Raw genomic sequence first — 17,789 nt, 5'->3', positions numbered from 1 at the left:
ATTGAAAACAAGGGCATACAATATGGCCAAGAGTAGTGGGAGGCCAGAGGTTTGGGAAACTTTTAAAAGCCAGCATAGAACAATTAAAAAAATAATAGAGAGGAAAGGTAGACTATGAAAGTAAACTAGCACAAAATATAAAAACAAATAGTAAGAGTTTCTACAGGTACATAAAAAGGAAAAGCGTGGTTAAAGTAAATGGTCCCCTAGAGGATGAGACTGAGGAATTAATAATGGGGAACAGGGAAATGCAGAGACATTGAACAAACATTTTGTATTGATCTTCACGATAGAAGACACTAAAAACATCCTAATAGGGGATAATCAAGAGGCTATAGGGAGGGAGGAACTTAATACAATCACTATCACCTAAAGTAGTAGTATTCGGTAAAATAATGGGACTAAAGGCGGCCAAGTCCCCTGGACCTGATGGCTTACATCTTCGGGTCCTAAAAAAAGTGGCTGCAGAGATAGTGGATGCATTGGTTGTAATCTGCAACATTCCCTGGATTCTGGGGAGGTCCCAGTGGATTGGAAAACCGCAAATGTAACGCCCCTATTTGAAAAAGGTGGCAGACAGAAAGCAGGAAACTATAGACCGGTTAGCCTAACATCTGTCGTTGGGAAAATGCTGGAGTCCATTATTAAGGAAGAAGTAGCAGGACGTTTGGAAAAGCATAATTCAATCAAGCAAAGTCAGCATGGTTTTATGAAAGGGAAATCGTGTTTGACAAATTTGCTGGAGTTCTTTGAGGATGTAACAAGCAGGATGGATAAGGGGGAACCAGTGGATGTGGTATATTTGGATTTCCAGAAGGCATTCAATAAGGTGCCACATAAAAGGTTACTGCATAAGAGAAAAGTTCATGGGGTTGAGGGTAATATATTAGCATGGATTGAGGATTGGCTAGCTAACAGAAAACAGAGAGTCGGGATAAACCGGTCTTTTTCCGGTTGGCAAACATTAACTACTGGGGTGCCGCAGGGATCGGTGCTGGAGCCTCAACTATTTACAATCTATATTAATAGCTTGGATGAAGGGACCGAGTGTAATGTAGCCAAGTTTGCTTTTGATTCAAAGCTGGGTGGGAAAGCAAATTGTGAGGAGGATACAAAAAGTCTACAACGGAATATAGGCAGGCTAAGTGAATGGGCAAAAATTTGGTACATGGAGTACAATGTAGGAAAATGTGAGGTGATCCACTTTGGCAGGAAAATGTGAGGTGATCCACTTTGGCAGAAAAAATAGAAAAGCAAATTATAATTGAAATGGAGAAAAATTGCAAAGTGTTTAGTACAGAAGGACCTGGTAGTCCTTGTGCATGAAACACAAGAAGTTGGTATGTAGGTACAGCAAGTAATCAGGAAGGCAAATGGAATGTTAGCCTTTATTGCAAGGGAGATAGAGAATAAAAGCAGAGAAGTCCTGCTACAACTGTACAGGGTATTGGTGAGGCCACACCTGGAGTACTGCGTGCAGTTTTGGTCTCCATAAGGAAGGATATATTTGCACTGGAGGCTGTTTAGAGAAGATTCACTTGGTTGATTCCGGAGATGAGGGAATTGACTTATGAAGATAGGTTGAGTAGGTTGGGACTATATTCATTGGTATTCAGAAGAATGAGAGGTGATCTTACCGAAACACATAAGATAATGAGAGGGCTCGACAAGTTGGATGCAGAGAGGCTATTTCCACTCATGGGAAACTAAAACTAGGGGGGGATATCTCAGAATAAGGGGCGCCCATTTAAAACTGAGATGAGGAGTAAATATATTCTGATGGTTGTAAATCTGTGGGTTTCTCTGCCCCAGAGAGCTATGGAGGCTGGGTCATTGAATATATTTAAGGCAGAGATCGACAGATTTTTGAGCGAAAGTGGAACTGAGTCCTTGATCAGATCAGCCATGATATTAAATGGCGGAGCAGACTCGAGGGGTCAAATGGTCTATTCCTGCTCCTTTTTCTTATGTTATTCAACGTGGAAATCAGGAGGTTGCTGTCTGAGTTGCTCTGCTCCTCCAGAAGCTTCGCTCTAACAGTATTTTGCCAAGAGACTCGGTATTGAAACACATGAAGTTGCAGTATTTACCATTAGATACACACTAAACACACCAGAAAAAGTTAGGACTTGTCCATTCGTGTGTAATTGAATTTTTAATGGCGAGATAAGTCTTAATTACAGATTGAAACTGCCTTATCCGGAACTCCCTTATCCAGAACCACCCCTCGTCCGGAACCATTCCCAGCCACCGGGTGGCACATGCGCAGAACTCCGACATGAACAAATTGAAGTCCTTCCTTGCTGCCGACTCCCGCAATCGCTGGCCTGAACCTGTGATCCACCACCACCCCCCCCCCCCCATTATCTCTCTGCTGCACTCCCAGCCCCAAGCCAGCCAGCCCCGATATCCCTTTGCTCAGAACATGTACCATCCAATTTAACGTGACCACCCCTCATCCGGAAAAATCTCTTATCAGGAACGGGCCAGGTCCTGAGGGTTCCGGATAAGGGAGGTTCAACCTGTACTGCCAAACAAATCCAGGCCAATACTCGTAGCAAAGCCAAGATCCAGTTCATAAATGTTTACAATTGTATACGGTCTTGGTTAATCTGTGACAGTATAGACTCCAACATAGATCTCGGGTATATAAAAACAGAAAATGCTGAAAATACTCAGCAGGTCAGGCAACAATTGTGGAGAGAGAAACAGAGTTAACATTTCAGGTCAATGACATTTCATCAGAACTGAAAGAAATGAAGAGATTTAACAGTTTATAAGTATGGAGGCACGAACAAAATGGAAGGTCTGAGATAGGGTGGAAGGCAGGAGAGATTAAATGACAAATGGTGTGATTGTACAAAGCGAAAGGAGATGGTAATGGGACAAATAAACAAACAAAAGTTTGGTCTAGAGAAGCTGTAAATGGTAACAACAGAACCATTACTAGAACCAAGCACCTTCTGACTGGAAAAAATGGGAGCAGTGGTTATGATCTGAAGTTAATGAAATCAATGTTACGTCTGGAAGATTGGAAAGTCCCTAATTGAAAGCTACTGTTCCTTGAGCTTCCATTAAGCTTCATTGGAACCATGTAGGAGTCCGAGGACAGAGAGATCAGAGTGGAAGTGGGGCAGAGAATTAAAATGACAAGCAACTGGAAGCTCACGGTCAGGCTTGGGGACTGAACGGAGATGTTCTGCAAAGCGATCACCAAGTCTGTGTTTTGTCTCCCCAATGTAGAGGAGACCACATTGTGAGCAGCGAATACAGTATACTAAGTTGAAAGAAGTACAAATAAATCAGTGTTTCACCTGGAAGGAGTGTTTGGGGCCCTGGACAGCACGAAGGGAGCAGGTGAAAGTCAGGTGTGGCTTACAAGGGAAATTAGGGATAGTGTTAAATCCAAGGAAGAGGCATATAAATTGGCCAAAAAAAGCAGCCAACCTGAGGACTGGGAGAAATTTAGAATTCAGCTGAGGAGGACAAAGGGTTTAATTAGGAGGGGGAAAATGGAGTACGAGAGGAAGCTTGCCGAGAACATAAAAACTGACTGCAAAAGCTTCTATAGATATGTGAAGAGAAAAAGATTAGTGAAGACAAACATAGGTCCCTTGCAGTCAGATTCAGGTGAATTTATAATGGGGAGCAAAGAAATGGCAGAGCAGTTGAACAAATCCTTTGTGAAGACAGAACCAAAGTAAGACACAAATAACCTTCTGGAAGTACTAGGGGACCACGGGTCTAGTGAGAAGGAGGAACTGAAGGATATCCTTATTCGGCGGGAAATTGTGTTAGGGAAATTGATGGGATTGAAGGGCGATAAATCTCTGGGGCCTGATAGTCTGCATCCCAGAGTACTTAAGGAAGTGGCCCTAGAAATAGTGAATGCATTGGTGATCATTTTCCAACAGTCTATCGACTCTGGATCAGTTCCTATGAACTGGAAGGTAGCTAATGTAACACCACTTTTTAAAAAAGGAGGGAGAGAGAAAATGGGTAATTATAGATCGGTCAGCCTGACCTCGGTAGTGGGGAAAATGTTGGAATCAGTTATTAAAGATGTAATAGCAGTGCATTTGGAAAGCAGTGACAGGATCGGTCCAAGTCAGCATGGATTTATGAAAGGGAAATCATGCTTGACAAATCTTCTAGAATTCTTTTGAGGATGTAACTAGTAGAGTGGACAAGGGGGAGCCAGTGGATGTGGTGTATTTGGACTTTCAAAAATCTTTTGACAAGGTCCCACACAAGAGATTAGTGTACAAAATTAAAGCACATGGTATTGGGGGTACTGTATTGACGTGGATAGAGAACTGATTGGCAGACAGGAAGCAAAGAGTAGGAATAAATGGGTCTTTTTCATAATGGCAGGCAGTGACTAGTGGGGTACCGCAAGGTTCAGTGCTGGGACCCCAGCTATTTACAATATACATTAATGATTTAGATGAAGGAATTGAATGTAATATCTCCAAGTTTGCAGATGACATTAAGCTGGGTGGCAGTGTGAGCTGTGAGGAGGATGCTAAGAGGCTAAGATGCAGGGTGACTTGAACAGGTTAGGTGCGTTGGCAAATACATGGCAGATGTGGTATTATGTAGATAAATGTGAGGTTATCCACTTTGGTGGTGAAAACAGGAAGGCAGATTATTATCTGAATGATTACAGATTAGTAAAATGGGAAATGAACAGGACCTGGGTGTCATGGTACATCAGTCATTAAAAGTTGGCATACAGGTACAGCATGCAGTGAAGAAGGCATTGGCATATGGCATGTTGGCCTTCATAGCGAGAGGATTTGAATATAGGAGCAGGGAGGTCTTACTACAATTGTACAGGGCCTTGGTGAGGCCACACCTTGAGTATTGTGTACAGTCTTGGTCTCCTAATCTGAGGAAGGACATTCTTGCTATTGAGGGAGTGCAGCAAAGGTTCACCAGATTGATTCCTGAGATGATAGGACTGACATATGAAGAAAGACTGGATCGACGAAGCTTATATTCAGTGGAATTTAGAAGAATGAGAGGGGATCTCATAGAAACATATAAAATTCTGACGGGATTGGACAGGTTAGATGCAGGAAGAATGTTCCCGATGTTGGGGAAGTCCAGAACCAGGGGTCACAGTCTAAGGATAAGGGGTAAGTCATTTGTGACCGAGATGAGGAGAAACTTCTTCACTCAGAGTTGCGAGCATGTGGAATTCTCTACCACAGAAAGTTGTTGAGGCCAGTTTGCTAGATATATTCAAAAGGGAGTTAGATGTGGCCCTTACGTCTAAAGGGATCAAGGGGTATGGAGAGAAAGCAGGAATGGGGTACTGAAGTTGCATGATCATATTGAATGGTGGTGCAGGCTCGAAGGGCCGAATGGCCTACTCCTGCACCTATTTTCTATGTTTCTATCTCCTATGCTTGCACGGGAAGTTGTTGTGGAACGGGAGCAGGTGTATGGGGTAAATGAAGAGTGGGCCAGTGTCCGAGAGAGAACAGTCCCCTTTGGAATGCTGTGAGAGGAAGGGAAGATGTTTGGTCGTGGCATCATGCTGTAGGTGGTGGAAATGGCAGAGGATGATCCATTAAATTTGGAGGCTGGTGGGGTGGAAGTTGAGAACAAGAGGAACCTATCGTGTTTCTGGAAGGGAGAGGAGTGGCTGAGAGCAGAAGTACGGGAAATGGGACACACACGGTCCCAGGGCCCTGTCAACCTCGGTGGAGGAGAATTCTTAGTTAAGGAAAAAAGACCTATCCGAAGTATCGGTGTCGAAGATGGCATCGTCTGAGAAACTGGGAGAATGGAATAGAGTCCTTACAGAAAGTGGGTTGGAAGGAAATGTAATCAAGGTAGCTGTGAGAGTCAGTGGACTTAGAGCGGATATTGCTGGCAGGCCATTCCCAGAAATGAAGATCGAGATATCGAGGAAGGGATGAGTTGGAGATGGACCATGTGAAGGTGAGGGAGGTGTGGAAATTGGATGCAGAGTTCAAGAAATTTTCCGGTTCAGGTGAGAGCAGGAAGCAGCACCAATCTAATCATCAGTGTACAGGAAAAAGAGGGTGGGGGGCGACCCGACTAGGACTGTATCAAAGAATGCTCCGTGTAACACATGAAAAGGCAGACATAGCTAGGACCCATGCGGGTTCCCATAGCAACACCTTTTATTTGGAGGAAGTGAGTGGAATCTCAGGTTCTCAGAGTAGAGATATCCAGTGCAATCTCAAGTTCTCCATTCTGAGCAGCGTGTGGTCTGTCCCGATAATTCTTGTACACCAGTACATTTAACTAAGCTGCATAAGTATCACTTTTCCATGAGTTACAGTTTCAGCCAGGGTTCTTGTTCCTCAGTGATTCCTATATGTGGACATTGGTAAGGACAGGGCCAGGCATGGCCGGCCCATATTGAACAGCCTACCACCGTGCAATGTGTAGACTCGGTGTGAAGAATGGGCACTTGGGCAGGTACTTGAGTGTGACTCATGCTTGTGCAACTATTCAGCCCAAGTCAACAGTTTTAAAAGGTGAAAATGGGAGGGAAAACAAACAAAAATTATTTGGGGATCAAACCAATTCAGTTGGAATTGTATCAGTTTCTGGATCAATAGAATAATCCCTGCATTGAAGCAATGTTTGGTAAATAATGGTAATTTCAAAGTCAGAGCTGCATTCACCCATTTTCACTGGGAAATAATAAATGATAGAATATGTACAGGTACAAGTACCTAAGGGATAAGATAAAATTGAAGACTGAACGCTTTTCCTTTTATAAGAAAAACGTCTTGGAGCAATAACAAGGAGCCACGACCACTGACAATTGAAGTTTACTGTGGCAGTCAGCATTGCTTATTTGGCAAAATTAATTCGAAGTTTTAAATGCATTCTGAGATTGTAAATTCTAAAGGAAGAGTTAGCAAGAAAACAAAACTAATGTTTAGGTTTTCTGGTTTTGTTTTTTGGCTGTGATGAGTTTCTACATAAGTAACAGTCAGCAATATAATTGCAATTCACTCTTGAAAGCCTCTGTTAATAAGCATTTATGTATTCATTTTGCTCCACCTATGGTTGGTGCTTTCGAACTGAACATTATTGGGATTGAATGGTTTACTCTATGGAGAATATAAACATATTTAAGTTAGTAGGACAGATTGTTTATCACCTCACCAAACTTTATTTTCATTATAGACTATCTGCCATACTATTTTTATGCTATGAATTTGATTTGTCATATAGTGTTTATCTAATCCATTATTTTGATTTATTACAGATATGGTGATGGTCCTCGTCCTCCCAAAATGGCACGTTATGACAATCAAGGATTTGGTGGAAGAGGGGGTGGCCGTGGTTCTGGTTACAGGGGAGGAGGTGGTTATGGAAGAGGAAGTGGGTATGGTGGCTCCCGTGGCAGTTACAGTTCTGGATATTATGGAGGAGGAAGAGGTGGTAGTGGAGGAAGCTACCAAGGTGGTGGATACCGCAACAACCAAAGTGGTGGAGGATACGGGGGCTACCAAAGTGGTGGTGGTGGTGGTAGTGGAGGATATAGTGGCTCCCAAAGTGGTAGTGGAGGATATAGTGGCTCCCACAGTGGTATTGGTGAAGGTGGAGGTGGAAGTGGAGGATACAGTGGCTACCAAAGTAGTAATAGTGGTAGTGGTGGAAGTGGAGGATACAGTGGCTCCCAAAGTGGAAGTGGCGGTGGAAGTGGAGGATACAGTGGCTACCAAAGTGGAAATGGAGGATATAGTGGCTCCCACAGTGGTATTGGTGGAGGTGGAAGTGGAGGATACAGTGGCTCCCAAAGTGGAAGTGGCGGTGGAAGTGGAGGATACAGTGGCTACCAAAGTGGTAGAGGTGGAAGTGGAGGATACAGTGGCTACCAAAGTAGTAATAGTGGTGGTGGTGGAGGATTCGGTGGTAACCAGGGTGGTGGAGGATTCACAGGAGGATATGGTAATGGCAGAGGTGCCTACTAGAGAAATACAGAGACCAAAAGTTGCATTTGTGCACAATTTATATGTATTGATAGTAATACGGCTTTGTATTTAAATATTTTCAGAAAAACAACAGTGCATGCACATTGCAAATGTTGTAACCAGTTTGTCAGTTCTTTTTATGCAAATATTTTCTGTACTTGGCGTGTACTTTAAAGTGCAATCTTACAATGAGGAAATGTACTTGTGACCCATCTAAAATAGCAGTTTAGAATCCCTAAGTATATTAAAGTTTACTTAGCAAACAGCTAGTTTCAAATGTCTTCATTTGATTTTCATTGTATTGCAGAGAAGAAATAAAAGTGCAGTTGCAGAACAAGAATATTTGGATTTGCATATTATTGCCCATTTTAAGTATATTCATACTGAAGCTGAGCAGCTTAACATTAAAAATTGTTCTGACTTGAAGTGATAGTAAAAGCATTAATCAAGACTAGCAAAATTAAATGAACAACTCTGAAAACAAACCCCTTCAATGCCTGTTGGCATTAGGTTATTTCAATAAAGGGACATGTTGATACAAGTTCTTATTTATAATACATTTGCTATATTCAAAGGAGGGAGAAATTTGAAATAGTACCAGTGTTAATTTAATTGGTAATATTACATTAACATGGAACAGTTATGTTAACCGGAGATTACTGAGAGTTAATCACTTTGCTTATGAAGGGTCCTGCACCAGTCAGCATGGAGTGTTGCATGCATTCCATTCAACCAAAAGTTTACTCACACTGCCACCATGGCCAACATTTATTCCTAAGCCTACCTTATTGAAACAAATTATCTGGAAATACATCTCATTGCTATTTGAGGGACCATGCTGTGAAAATTGGCTGCTCTATTTCCCTACATCACACCAGTAATTACACTTCAAAAGTAGTTAATTGGCTGCTTTTTATTCATTCATGGGATGTGGGTGACGCTGGCAAGGCTAGCATTTATTGCCCATCCCTAATTGTTTTTGAGAAGGTGGTGGTGAGCCGCCACCTTGAACCACTGCAGTCCGTGTGGTGAGAGTACTCCCATAAGTTAGGGAGTTCCATGATTTTTACCTAGTGATGATGAAGGAACGGTGATATATTTCCAAGTCAGGATGGCGTGTGACTTAGAAGGGAACTTGCAGATGGTGGTGTTCCCATGCGCCTGTTGCCCTTGTCCTTCTAGTTGGTAGAGGTCATGGGTTTGGGAGGTGCTGTCAAAGAAGCCTTGGTGAGTTGCTGCACTGCATCTTGTAGCTGGTACACACAGCAGCCATGGTGCACCAGTGGTGGATGGGGTGCCATTCAAGCGGGCTGCTTTGTCCTGGATGGTATTGAGTTTCTTCAGTGTTGTTGGAGCTGCACTCATCCAGGCAAGTGGAAAGTATTCCATCACACTCCTGACTTGTACCTTGAGGATGGTGGAAGGCTTTTGGAGCCAGGAGGTGAGTCACTCACCGCAGAATACTCAGCTTGTGACCTGCTCTTGTTGCCACAGTATTTGTGACTGTGAAGCATTTTGGGATATTCAGAGGTCATGAAAAATACTTAAGTATGTGAAGAGTCAGAACTGTCAAATACTGTATTGGACAATTAAAGGATACTCAAGGACATGTTACAAATCTTGGGAGGATGGCAGTAATACTAAATGTGTAATTTGCATCAGTTTCACTTGAAGTTGATGCTCGAATGTCAAAATTCAATGCTAAAACTCTTCCATTTTAAAATAGATGGTATTGTTTTAGATAGAATTAGGAATCTTAAAATAGATAGAGCAACTGGTCTGGATGATATCTACCTGAAGGGAGATGGGGCAGGTGCTGTGCACGCCCCTTGCGTATGCATCTTTAATAGTACGCTGGAGTCTCGGACTATTCCTTAAGACTGGAAGGAGGCTAATGGAGCTCCAATTTTTAAAAACTAAGACAAATCCAGGTAACTATAGGCCCATTAGTTGTCCGTAATAGGGAAGATGCTTGAGGGAATCATTTGGAATGCAATATATGACTTAAGAGAAGGACATATTTAGGGACATCCATCATTGCTTCAACAGAAGGAGGTCCTGTCTTACTAATTACATTGTATTTTTTTTTGAAGTAGTTACCAAGATAGTGGATGAGGGAAACCCAATGGACATTATCTACCTAGACTTTTAAAAAGCTTTTTGATCAGGTACCACATAAGAGGCTTCTCCACAAGATCGAAATTTCGGGTATTAGTGGCAGTCAGCTGTGCTGGATTGAAAACTGCTGAAAGGCCCGTAGGCAGAAAGTGATTGTAGATCGACTTGGATCTATTTGGGAAAATGGTTTCCTGGATTAGTTTTGATTGCTCAAAGGTTTCGGAGAGGAATTTTCCAGATTTCCCCAATTGGCCTCAATTTTTCTGTGTTTTTTTCTCCTTTCTGAGGAGATTACTTGGCTTTTGGTTGGAGTGGGGAATATATATACTGTGATGTATAAGGCATTACAGGTGTGTGGGCTGGGCTGGATGGACCAGATGGTCCATTCCTGTCCATATGTTCATATAAATGATACTTTCGACCTCATAATTGCATAAATTAAATTATAAAGGCCCATTCTGAGCCACTACCATTAATTTCAGGCTGCCTGATTGATCTGTCAACCATGCATCTTTAAAAATAAAAACTACAACTGCGGGAATTCTAGAAAAAAAATGCTGAAGCAGAATGGTAAGTTATGAATATCTGCAACTTAATGAAATACTGGAATAAAATTGAAACTGCACTTCCATGGTTACTTTATTTTTGGGGAAATGGTGATGGTGGGAGTGATGAACTGGCAATTTATAGATGAACGGTGATGTTAACAAGCCCTTGGGACACTGACAGGTTTGAGACCCCACCCCAGGATAGTGGCAATGGATTTTTTTGCATTAAGAATATAAAGCATCAGTAGAGTGATTGCCCTAGTATTTTGACCATGGACAGCTTCATGGTAGAGACCAGAAATTGGAAGAAAAATTTCAGTCTTCTGCTTCCTTTTTTTTTGGTCTCTACAACACAACCAGGAAACAATCCAGAAGTTTTCACCTTGAACTTTCTGTGGCCCACAATTTGGATTTGGCTATCGGCCTGTGGGATGGAGAGAAAACGGCATTACATTTGAACTTGGCAATGGTGTAGGGGATTAGTGTCAAGACCTGCCCTGAAGATTAGACCCTGAAGACCCAATTACAACTGCATTTTCCCAAGTTAACACCATTCCTCTGAGGTATTGACCACATTCAGTCAACCAACAGATAGGGCCACTCCAGGCAAAAGTAGAATATAGTGCTACACATATTACCAAGTAGCCTGCCTATAATTACGGCTCCTGTCATGTAACTGAAAAACATCACCAGAACCACAATGATAGTTGATTTACACTTTGGTCATCACTATGCGCAGCAACCCATTTTCGCACCGGTGCAGAAGTTCGGTAGCACCCCATGCAGCTGCCGTAAGCTGTCGGCCGCTCGTGGGGCGAAAATTGAAAAGGAGATGCTGCGCTGGAAATGAAAAAGTTGGCTTACTTACCGGCTTTCTTCACTGCAGATTGGGGGGGTCCGTGCCACGATCTTGCAGCCCGGCACTGCGCTTGTGTGCTGGGCTGCTGCCACTGCACCCTGCTCCCTGGTAATCTAGGGATGGCCCCTTTCTCCTGCAAAGTTGGCAGCTTGGCCCTCCCCTTTAATGGAAGGGGAGAGGGGGCCCGGTCTTTCTGCCAGTGCTACGCGACCCTTTGAAGTGGTTTCCGAGATCTAAGCATCTTAGTAACACCTCAACTGATGGTTGGACCCATTTAGGTGTTTAGATGTTTTTGCACTACTTCGCCAATATGGTGGGAGCCACTGGTTAGTCTTTGCCAGCGGAGGACAAAGGAGAGAATGTCATGGCCTCATAAATTAGGTTGAGGCTGAGGATTTGCTGTCACAAAATAGTTGCTTCCTTTAAATCCAAGATCTCTATCCTTGTAGTTCATATGACAGTTTTACCTGGCATTATCAGTGACAATGTAACAGAAATGGTCATTGCGAGAATTCAAACATCAATAAGCATTTTGCTGTTGGTCAATAATTTCTCAGTTGCCACTTTAAATGTGAGAACTAATAGATGGAATCAGACAACTCAAATCAGTAAGTCTGATTCTGATGCAGATTTATTTTATTTTAAAGTTTAGGGCTTTAGATTTTAAATCAATCTGCACAAAGCTTGTCATTCTGCAGAGGTTTTACACCCACACATTTGCACTGACTGCTCATAATGCAGTGTCTGCAGACACATGCATCTGATAGCAAAATCATACATCATTTAATAAAATGCATACATACTGTATTATACCTTAAATATACAACTTTATACTGTAGTGAAAAATACATTATTTCATATGTAGATCATGAGTGCTCTCAGATGTTAGGCTTCAAAGACTTTTATTTTATGCTTCAGGGACCCATACAGAATGTCAGTTTTGTCTTCTGAGAACTTGGGTTACACCGTGTGTGTAAATTACTGTAGACATTTTAACTGCTGCTTTCCTTCAAATCAGCTGCAATCCATATCAATGTGGCAACTTTGTGATAATTTCATACCATTTCTAGTTAGTCACAAGCTTACAAAATGTTCAACTTTTCTGCAGTTTAGTTAATACAGAAAATGTAACAAAGTTGTGGAAAATTCATGAACTTTTTAAAAAAAAAAGTCCCAAGTCTTTAATCAGCTTTTAAGTATAGATTTGTATCACCGCTGGTAGCAAAAAGCTGTATTCTCATGCAAGTTTGCCCAGCTAAGCGCACATTAATGAAGACCACCATTACTGCTCAACATATTGATGGAAGGTAGCTTAAACAGTTTAGTATACAGGTAACTTCTAAACTGTTTTTGATTTATTGTTTGCATTTATATCTGAGCTGTACCACTTTCTTCAACATCAATGTATTTATTACCCAATAAAAATTTCTGAAACAAATATTACTAAACAGATAATTAGAAATCTGTTTTTGATTCAAGACAAATGTTAAACACAGAGTTTCTAACTCTGCAATATTCATTCACATCAGAGTAATTAACAAACAATGACACCTATTTCTCCCATTGAATTGTTTTCAAACTTATTATTGTTCATTTCAAGACTCATATTCTGCATTGCCTTGACAAGATCATCTCTCTTATCACCTCCTGCAGCACATTCCAATACCTCCTCATCTGCATCACGGCAATGTCTGTCATCAGGCTGGATTATGGTAACACCATAGCCGTTATTGGAATGAACATAATTGTTATGAAGCTTTAGTTTTGGTGGTGGCAGAACCTAAAAAAGGCAATATTTATATAATGAATTATCAGCCATATCTTAAGATTTCCCTTAACCACATTTTTTCCTTGATCCCTGAATTTAAATATAATAGGGATATTTTTTTAAATTGGTGCTCCCAGTGGGAACCTTGTCTGCTGGCAGGACATAACAACAACAACTTGCATTTATATCGTGCTTTTGACATCGTAAAATGTCCCAAGAAACTTCACAGGAGCGTTACCAAAAAAAACTGATGCCAAGCCACATCATGAGATATTAGGATAGATGACCAAAAGCTTGATCAAAGAGGTATATTTATGTAGCATCTTAAAGGAGGAGAGAGAGGCGGAGAGGTTTAGGAATTCCAGAGCTTACGGCCTCGGCAACTGAAGACACAGTCGTTATGGTGGAGCAATTAAAATTGGAGGAGTGAAGAGATTTTGGAGGGTTGTATAGCTGGCGGAGGTTACAGAGATATAGCTATGAAGGGATTTGGAAACGAGAATGAAAATTTTAAAATTGAGGCATTGCTGGATCGGGAGCCAATGTAGGTCAGTGAGCACAGGGGTGATGGGTGAACAGGACTTGGTGCGTGTTAGGCAGCAGAGTTTTGGATGAACTCAAGTTTATGTAGGATGGAAGATGGGAGGCTAGACAGGAGAGCATTGAAATAGTCAAGTCTAGAGGTAACAAAGGCATGGATGAGTCGGGCAATGTTATGGTGGAAGTACGTGGTAATGGTGATGGAGCGAATATGTGGTCGAAAGCTCATCTCGGAGTTAAATATGACACCAAAGCTGTGAACAGTCTGGTTCAGCTGCAGACAGCTGCCAGGGAGAGGGGTGGAGTCAGTGGTTAGGAAATGGAGTTTGTGGGAGGGACCAAAGAAAATGGCTTTACTCTTTCCAATATTTAATTCGAAGAAATTTCTGTTTATCCAGTACTGGATATCAGACAAGCAGTGTCACAAATCAGAGACACTGGAGGGGTCGAGAGAGGTTATTGGTGAGGGAGAGTTGGGTGTCATCAGCATACATGTGGAACCTGACATTGTGTTTTCGGATGATGTTGCTGAGGGGAGCATATAGATGAGAAATAGGAGGGGGCCAACGATAGATCTTTAGGGGATTCCAGAGGTAATGGTCCGGGAGTGGGAAGAGATTCCATTGCAGCTGATTCTCTGGCTACATCAGTCTAGATAATAGAACGAGCGCGGGCAGTCCCACCCAGTGGACATGGAGGAGGATGGTGTTGTCAACTGTGTCAAAGATTGCAGACAGATCTAGAAGGATGAGGAGCGATAATTTACCATGGTCACGGTCACAGTCACATATGATGACATTTGTGAATTTGATGAGGGCCGTTTTAGTACTGTGACAGGGGCAGAAACCTGATCGGAGAGATTCAAACGTGAAGTTGCGGGAAAGGATTTGGGAGGCGACAGCACATTCAAGGACTTTGGCGAGGAAAGCCTGGGCTTCATTTCTAGAGGGATGAAACTGAAAAACAGAGAAGTTATGTTAAACTAGTATAGCACCTTGGTTAGACCAAACTTGGGAGTATTGTATACAGTTCTGGTCGCTATATAATAAAGAGGATATAGGAACACTGGAGGAGGTGCAAAAAATATTTACAAGGATGGTAACAGAGCTGAAGAATTGAATAGGCTGAGGTTCTTTTCTCCAGAAAAGAGAAAGCTAAAAGGTCTAGAAGTCTTTAAGATTATGAAAGAGTTGAACAGGGTAGACGTAGAAAAGATTTTTCCACTTCTAAGACTATAACCAAGGGCCATAAATATAAGATAGTCACTAATTAATCCAATACGGAATTCAAGAGAAACTTCTTTACCCAGAGAGTGGTTCGAATGTGGAACACACTACCACAAGGAGTAGTTGAGGTGAATAGGTAGATGCATTTAAGGGGATCCTATATAAACATGCAAGGGAGAAAGGAATAGAATGTTATGCTGATAAGGTTAGGTGCAGAGAGGTGGATGGAGGCTCATGTAGAGGATAAACACCACCATGGACCAGCTGGGCATGAATGGCCTGTTTCTGTGATGTACATTCTATGTCGTCAGCTCATGGGAATAATAAATTAAAAGCTTCGGTGAAAGATACATCGGAAATTCGGGTATGCGATGTCCACAATTTCCCTTCAAAATATGCACCCAAATTTATAATTTGCTCTTCTGATGGGTGAGACTCCCCACTGGGAGCACAAACTCAGAAAATTAAAATTTTATATACAAGTTGACCAACTGATGACCAATTAGATAAAAGCACAAAGCCACCCACAACAGGAAGGTCCTAAGTTTAACTCTCAGTTTGAGCTGAGTTAGCTCATCTTAGCCTAAGCAGTTACTGGGGCACTTTGATAGATCTCAGTGCCCATGAATTAGAGAGGGGGAAAAAATCAGCCAGGGCTCCAGCTTCTGATTACTATTTAATGACTTACATTGGAAATGGCATGTGAGGATATAAGCGGAGAACAGGATTGGGCTTGGCTGGGATGCCCTCTGAAGGCTGCTGGTGCCTGTGGAAAGGCTACTAAGCGCACCTTCAGGAGAGGAGGGTAGATAAGGGAAGAATATTGGGTGAAAAATCTAAAATTACACCTTGTTATTTTATCACCCAAGTAAAGTCTACAATCTGTCTTGATTGTATTTTTAACAACTAATAATTTATAACCATGTTTATAAATGTCATTTTTTAGTGAATTATTTAACAGAAATAGCAGCCCTTTGCAACATGAACTATTATCACCAGGTACAAGATTTATTCAACTAAAATACTAATTTGTAGATTACACAGTAGAAAAGTAATAGTTTTAAAATCCCTTTCTCAAGATCATTTAATTGCATTTCAAGAACATATGTTTCAAAGGCCCAGATTTTACGGAGCCTATGACCGCGTACGCATGCGCGAAAATCCGGAACTTGCAATCTGTCAAGTTTCAGTTTGACAGATCATCTGCATGCGCAGGAAATGGACATTTGCTGGTGAGGAGTTGGGCTATTTGCCCAACTACTGCCCATGAAACTCTTATGCCTAGTAAAAGCAGGCGTAGGACTTTCTTTTACCAACGTAAGGGTTTAAATAAACATTAAAATAATTTTCAAGAACATATTAAACATTCAAGAACCTTTAAAATTAATTTAGGTTATTTTTGGCCCCTTTAAAAATGTTTCAAATTATTTTTCAAAAATTTACATTTTTGTATTAAATTTTTAATTAAATTGTATTTTAATTAATTTTAAACATACAATGACTTATTTTTATTTAGATTGTTTGAAAATGTATTTTTATGTCATTCTAATGGAGACTTTGTATGTAAGCATAATGGGAATCGCCCATTTTAGTTGGTTGACCAGGCCCACATGATCCCAGAGACGCTTGCGAACCGTATGCATACTTGGGATATATGGGCCTTTACACAGGCGTACACCTGCAGGCCTAGGACCTGAAGAGTCCGAAGATAAAGAGGCACACCAGGTAGGCATGTACTTTTCTTGTGGATTGGAGGCATTCGCCCAGGGTAAGCCTCTGACTACTATTTCAGGTCCATTGTCCCCATTACTAAATGGTTTGTTTCCAACTTCATCAGTTCTCTATAATCAAATTACTCTTCAAAAATATTTTTGTTTAAATGAAAATGAATGACCATTACTCTAAATTTACCTTCAGTTTAATTCCTCCCAACATACTCTTGAGGACGTCAGAACTTTTAATATTACTGCATTTGTGAATATCATTTCCTTCCAAACAAGCAACACTTCCTGGGTATAGCTCAACTCCCGGTCCCTGTTAAAATTAAGACTGCATGTTGAACTTTGTAACATTATGTTCAATTAAAGTACAGTATATTTTTGTGAACACCAAAAACTATGGATAATGAAATTACCGGCTAAGGTGACATTTTCTTAGGTTAACCCATCAAAGCAATCAAGTTTCAAAAATCCTTTAGGGGCATGAGAGTATCAAATAGGAAATGGCCACTTAGACTGTTCCTTCTGATGAACCATGTACCACTTGTTGAAAAATGTGGATCATAATATACATTAAAGTGAAGGAGACTTAGAAAATGACCTGGGAGTAATAGACGTATCGATGTAGATTTTTAAACTTACCGCCTGAGCGTACTATTAGCTTGATGGATCGGGTGCCTGTTATGGAAACTGCCCATAGAAACATAGAAACATAGAAAATAGGTGCAGGAGTAGGCCATTCGGCCCTTCTAGCCTGCACCGCCATTCAATGAGTTCATGGCTGAACATTCAACTTCAGTACCCCATTCCTGCTTTCTCACCATACCCCTTGATCCCCCTAGCAGTAAGGACTTCATCTAACTCCTTTTTGAATATATTTAGTGAATTGGCCTCAACAACTTTCTGTGGTAGAGAATTCCACAGGTTCACCACTCTCTGGGTGAAGAAGTTCCTCCGCATCTCGGTCCTAAATGGCTTACCCCTTATCCTTAGACTGTGACCCCTGGTTCTGGACTTCCCCAACATTGGGAACATTCTTCCT

The 17,789-nt window shown here is 41.5% G+C and overlaps 2 protein-coding genes across 5 annotated transcripts in view; one reads left to right on the top strand and one right to left on the bottom strand.

Moving 5' to 3' along the window:
* Positions 1–8,310, top strand: part of dhx9 (DEAH (Asp-Glu-Ala-His) box helicase 9) — a 96,313-nt gene extending 88,003 nt beyond the window's left edge. For all 4 annotated transcript variants that reach the window (XM_070887140.1, XM_070887141.1, XM_070887139.1 and 1 more), the window contains one exon: positions 7,262–8,310. In XM_070887140.1, the coding sequence (XP_070743241.1) occupies positions 7,262–7,970 (709 nt within the window). In that variant the 3' untranslated portion in view covers positions 7,971–8,310. The remainder of the gene's footprint in view (positions 1–7,261) is intronic.
* Positions 8,311–12,380: 4,070 nt separating this feature from the next.
* Positions 12,381–17,789, bottom strand: part of LOC139268130 (testicular spindle-associated protein SHCBP1L-like) — a 129,485-nt gene continuing 124,076 nt past the window's right edge. The window contains exons 9-10 of the mRNA XM_070886155.1: positions 16,941–17,063; positions 12,381–13,275 (exon numbers count right to left, since the gene is read on the bottom strand). Of these exons, the coding sequence (XP_070742256.1) occupies positions 13,030–13,275; positions 16,941–17,063 (369 nt within the window). The 3' untranslated portion in view covers positions 12,381–13,029. The remainder of the gene's footprint in view (positions 13,276–16,940; positions 17,064–17,789) is intronic.

Source organism: Pristiophorus japonicus, chromosome 8, assembly GCF_044704955.1.
Source record: "Pristiophorus japonicus isolate sPriJap1 chromosome 8, sPriJap1.hap1, whole genome shotgun sequence".
Classification (NCBI taxonomy): domain Eukaryota; kingdom Metazoa; phylum Chordata; class Chondrichthyes; family Pristiophoridae; genus Pristiophorus; species Pristiophorus japonicus.
This window is presented reverse-complemented; position numbering and strand designations above follow the sequence as displayed.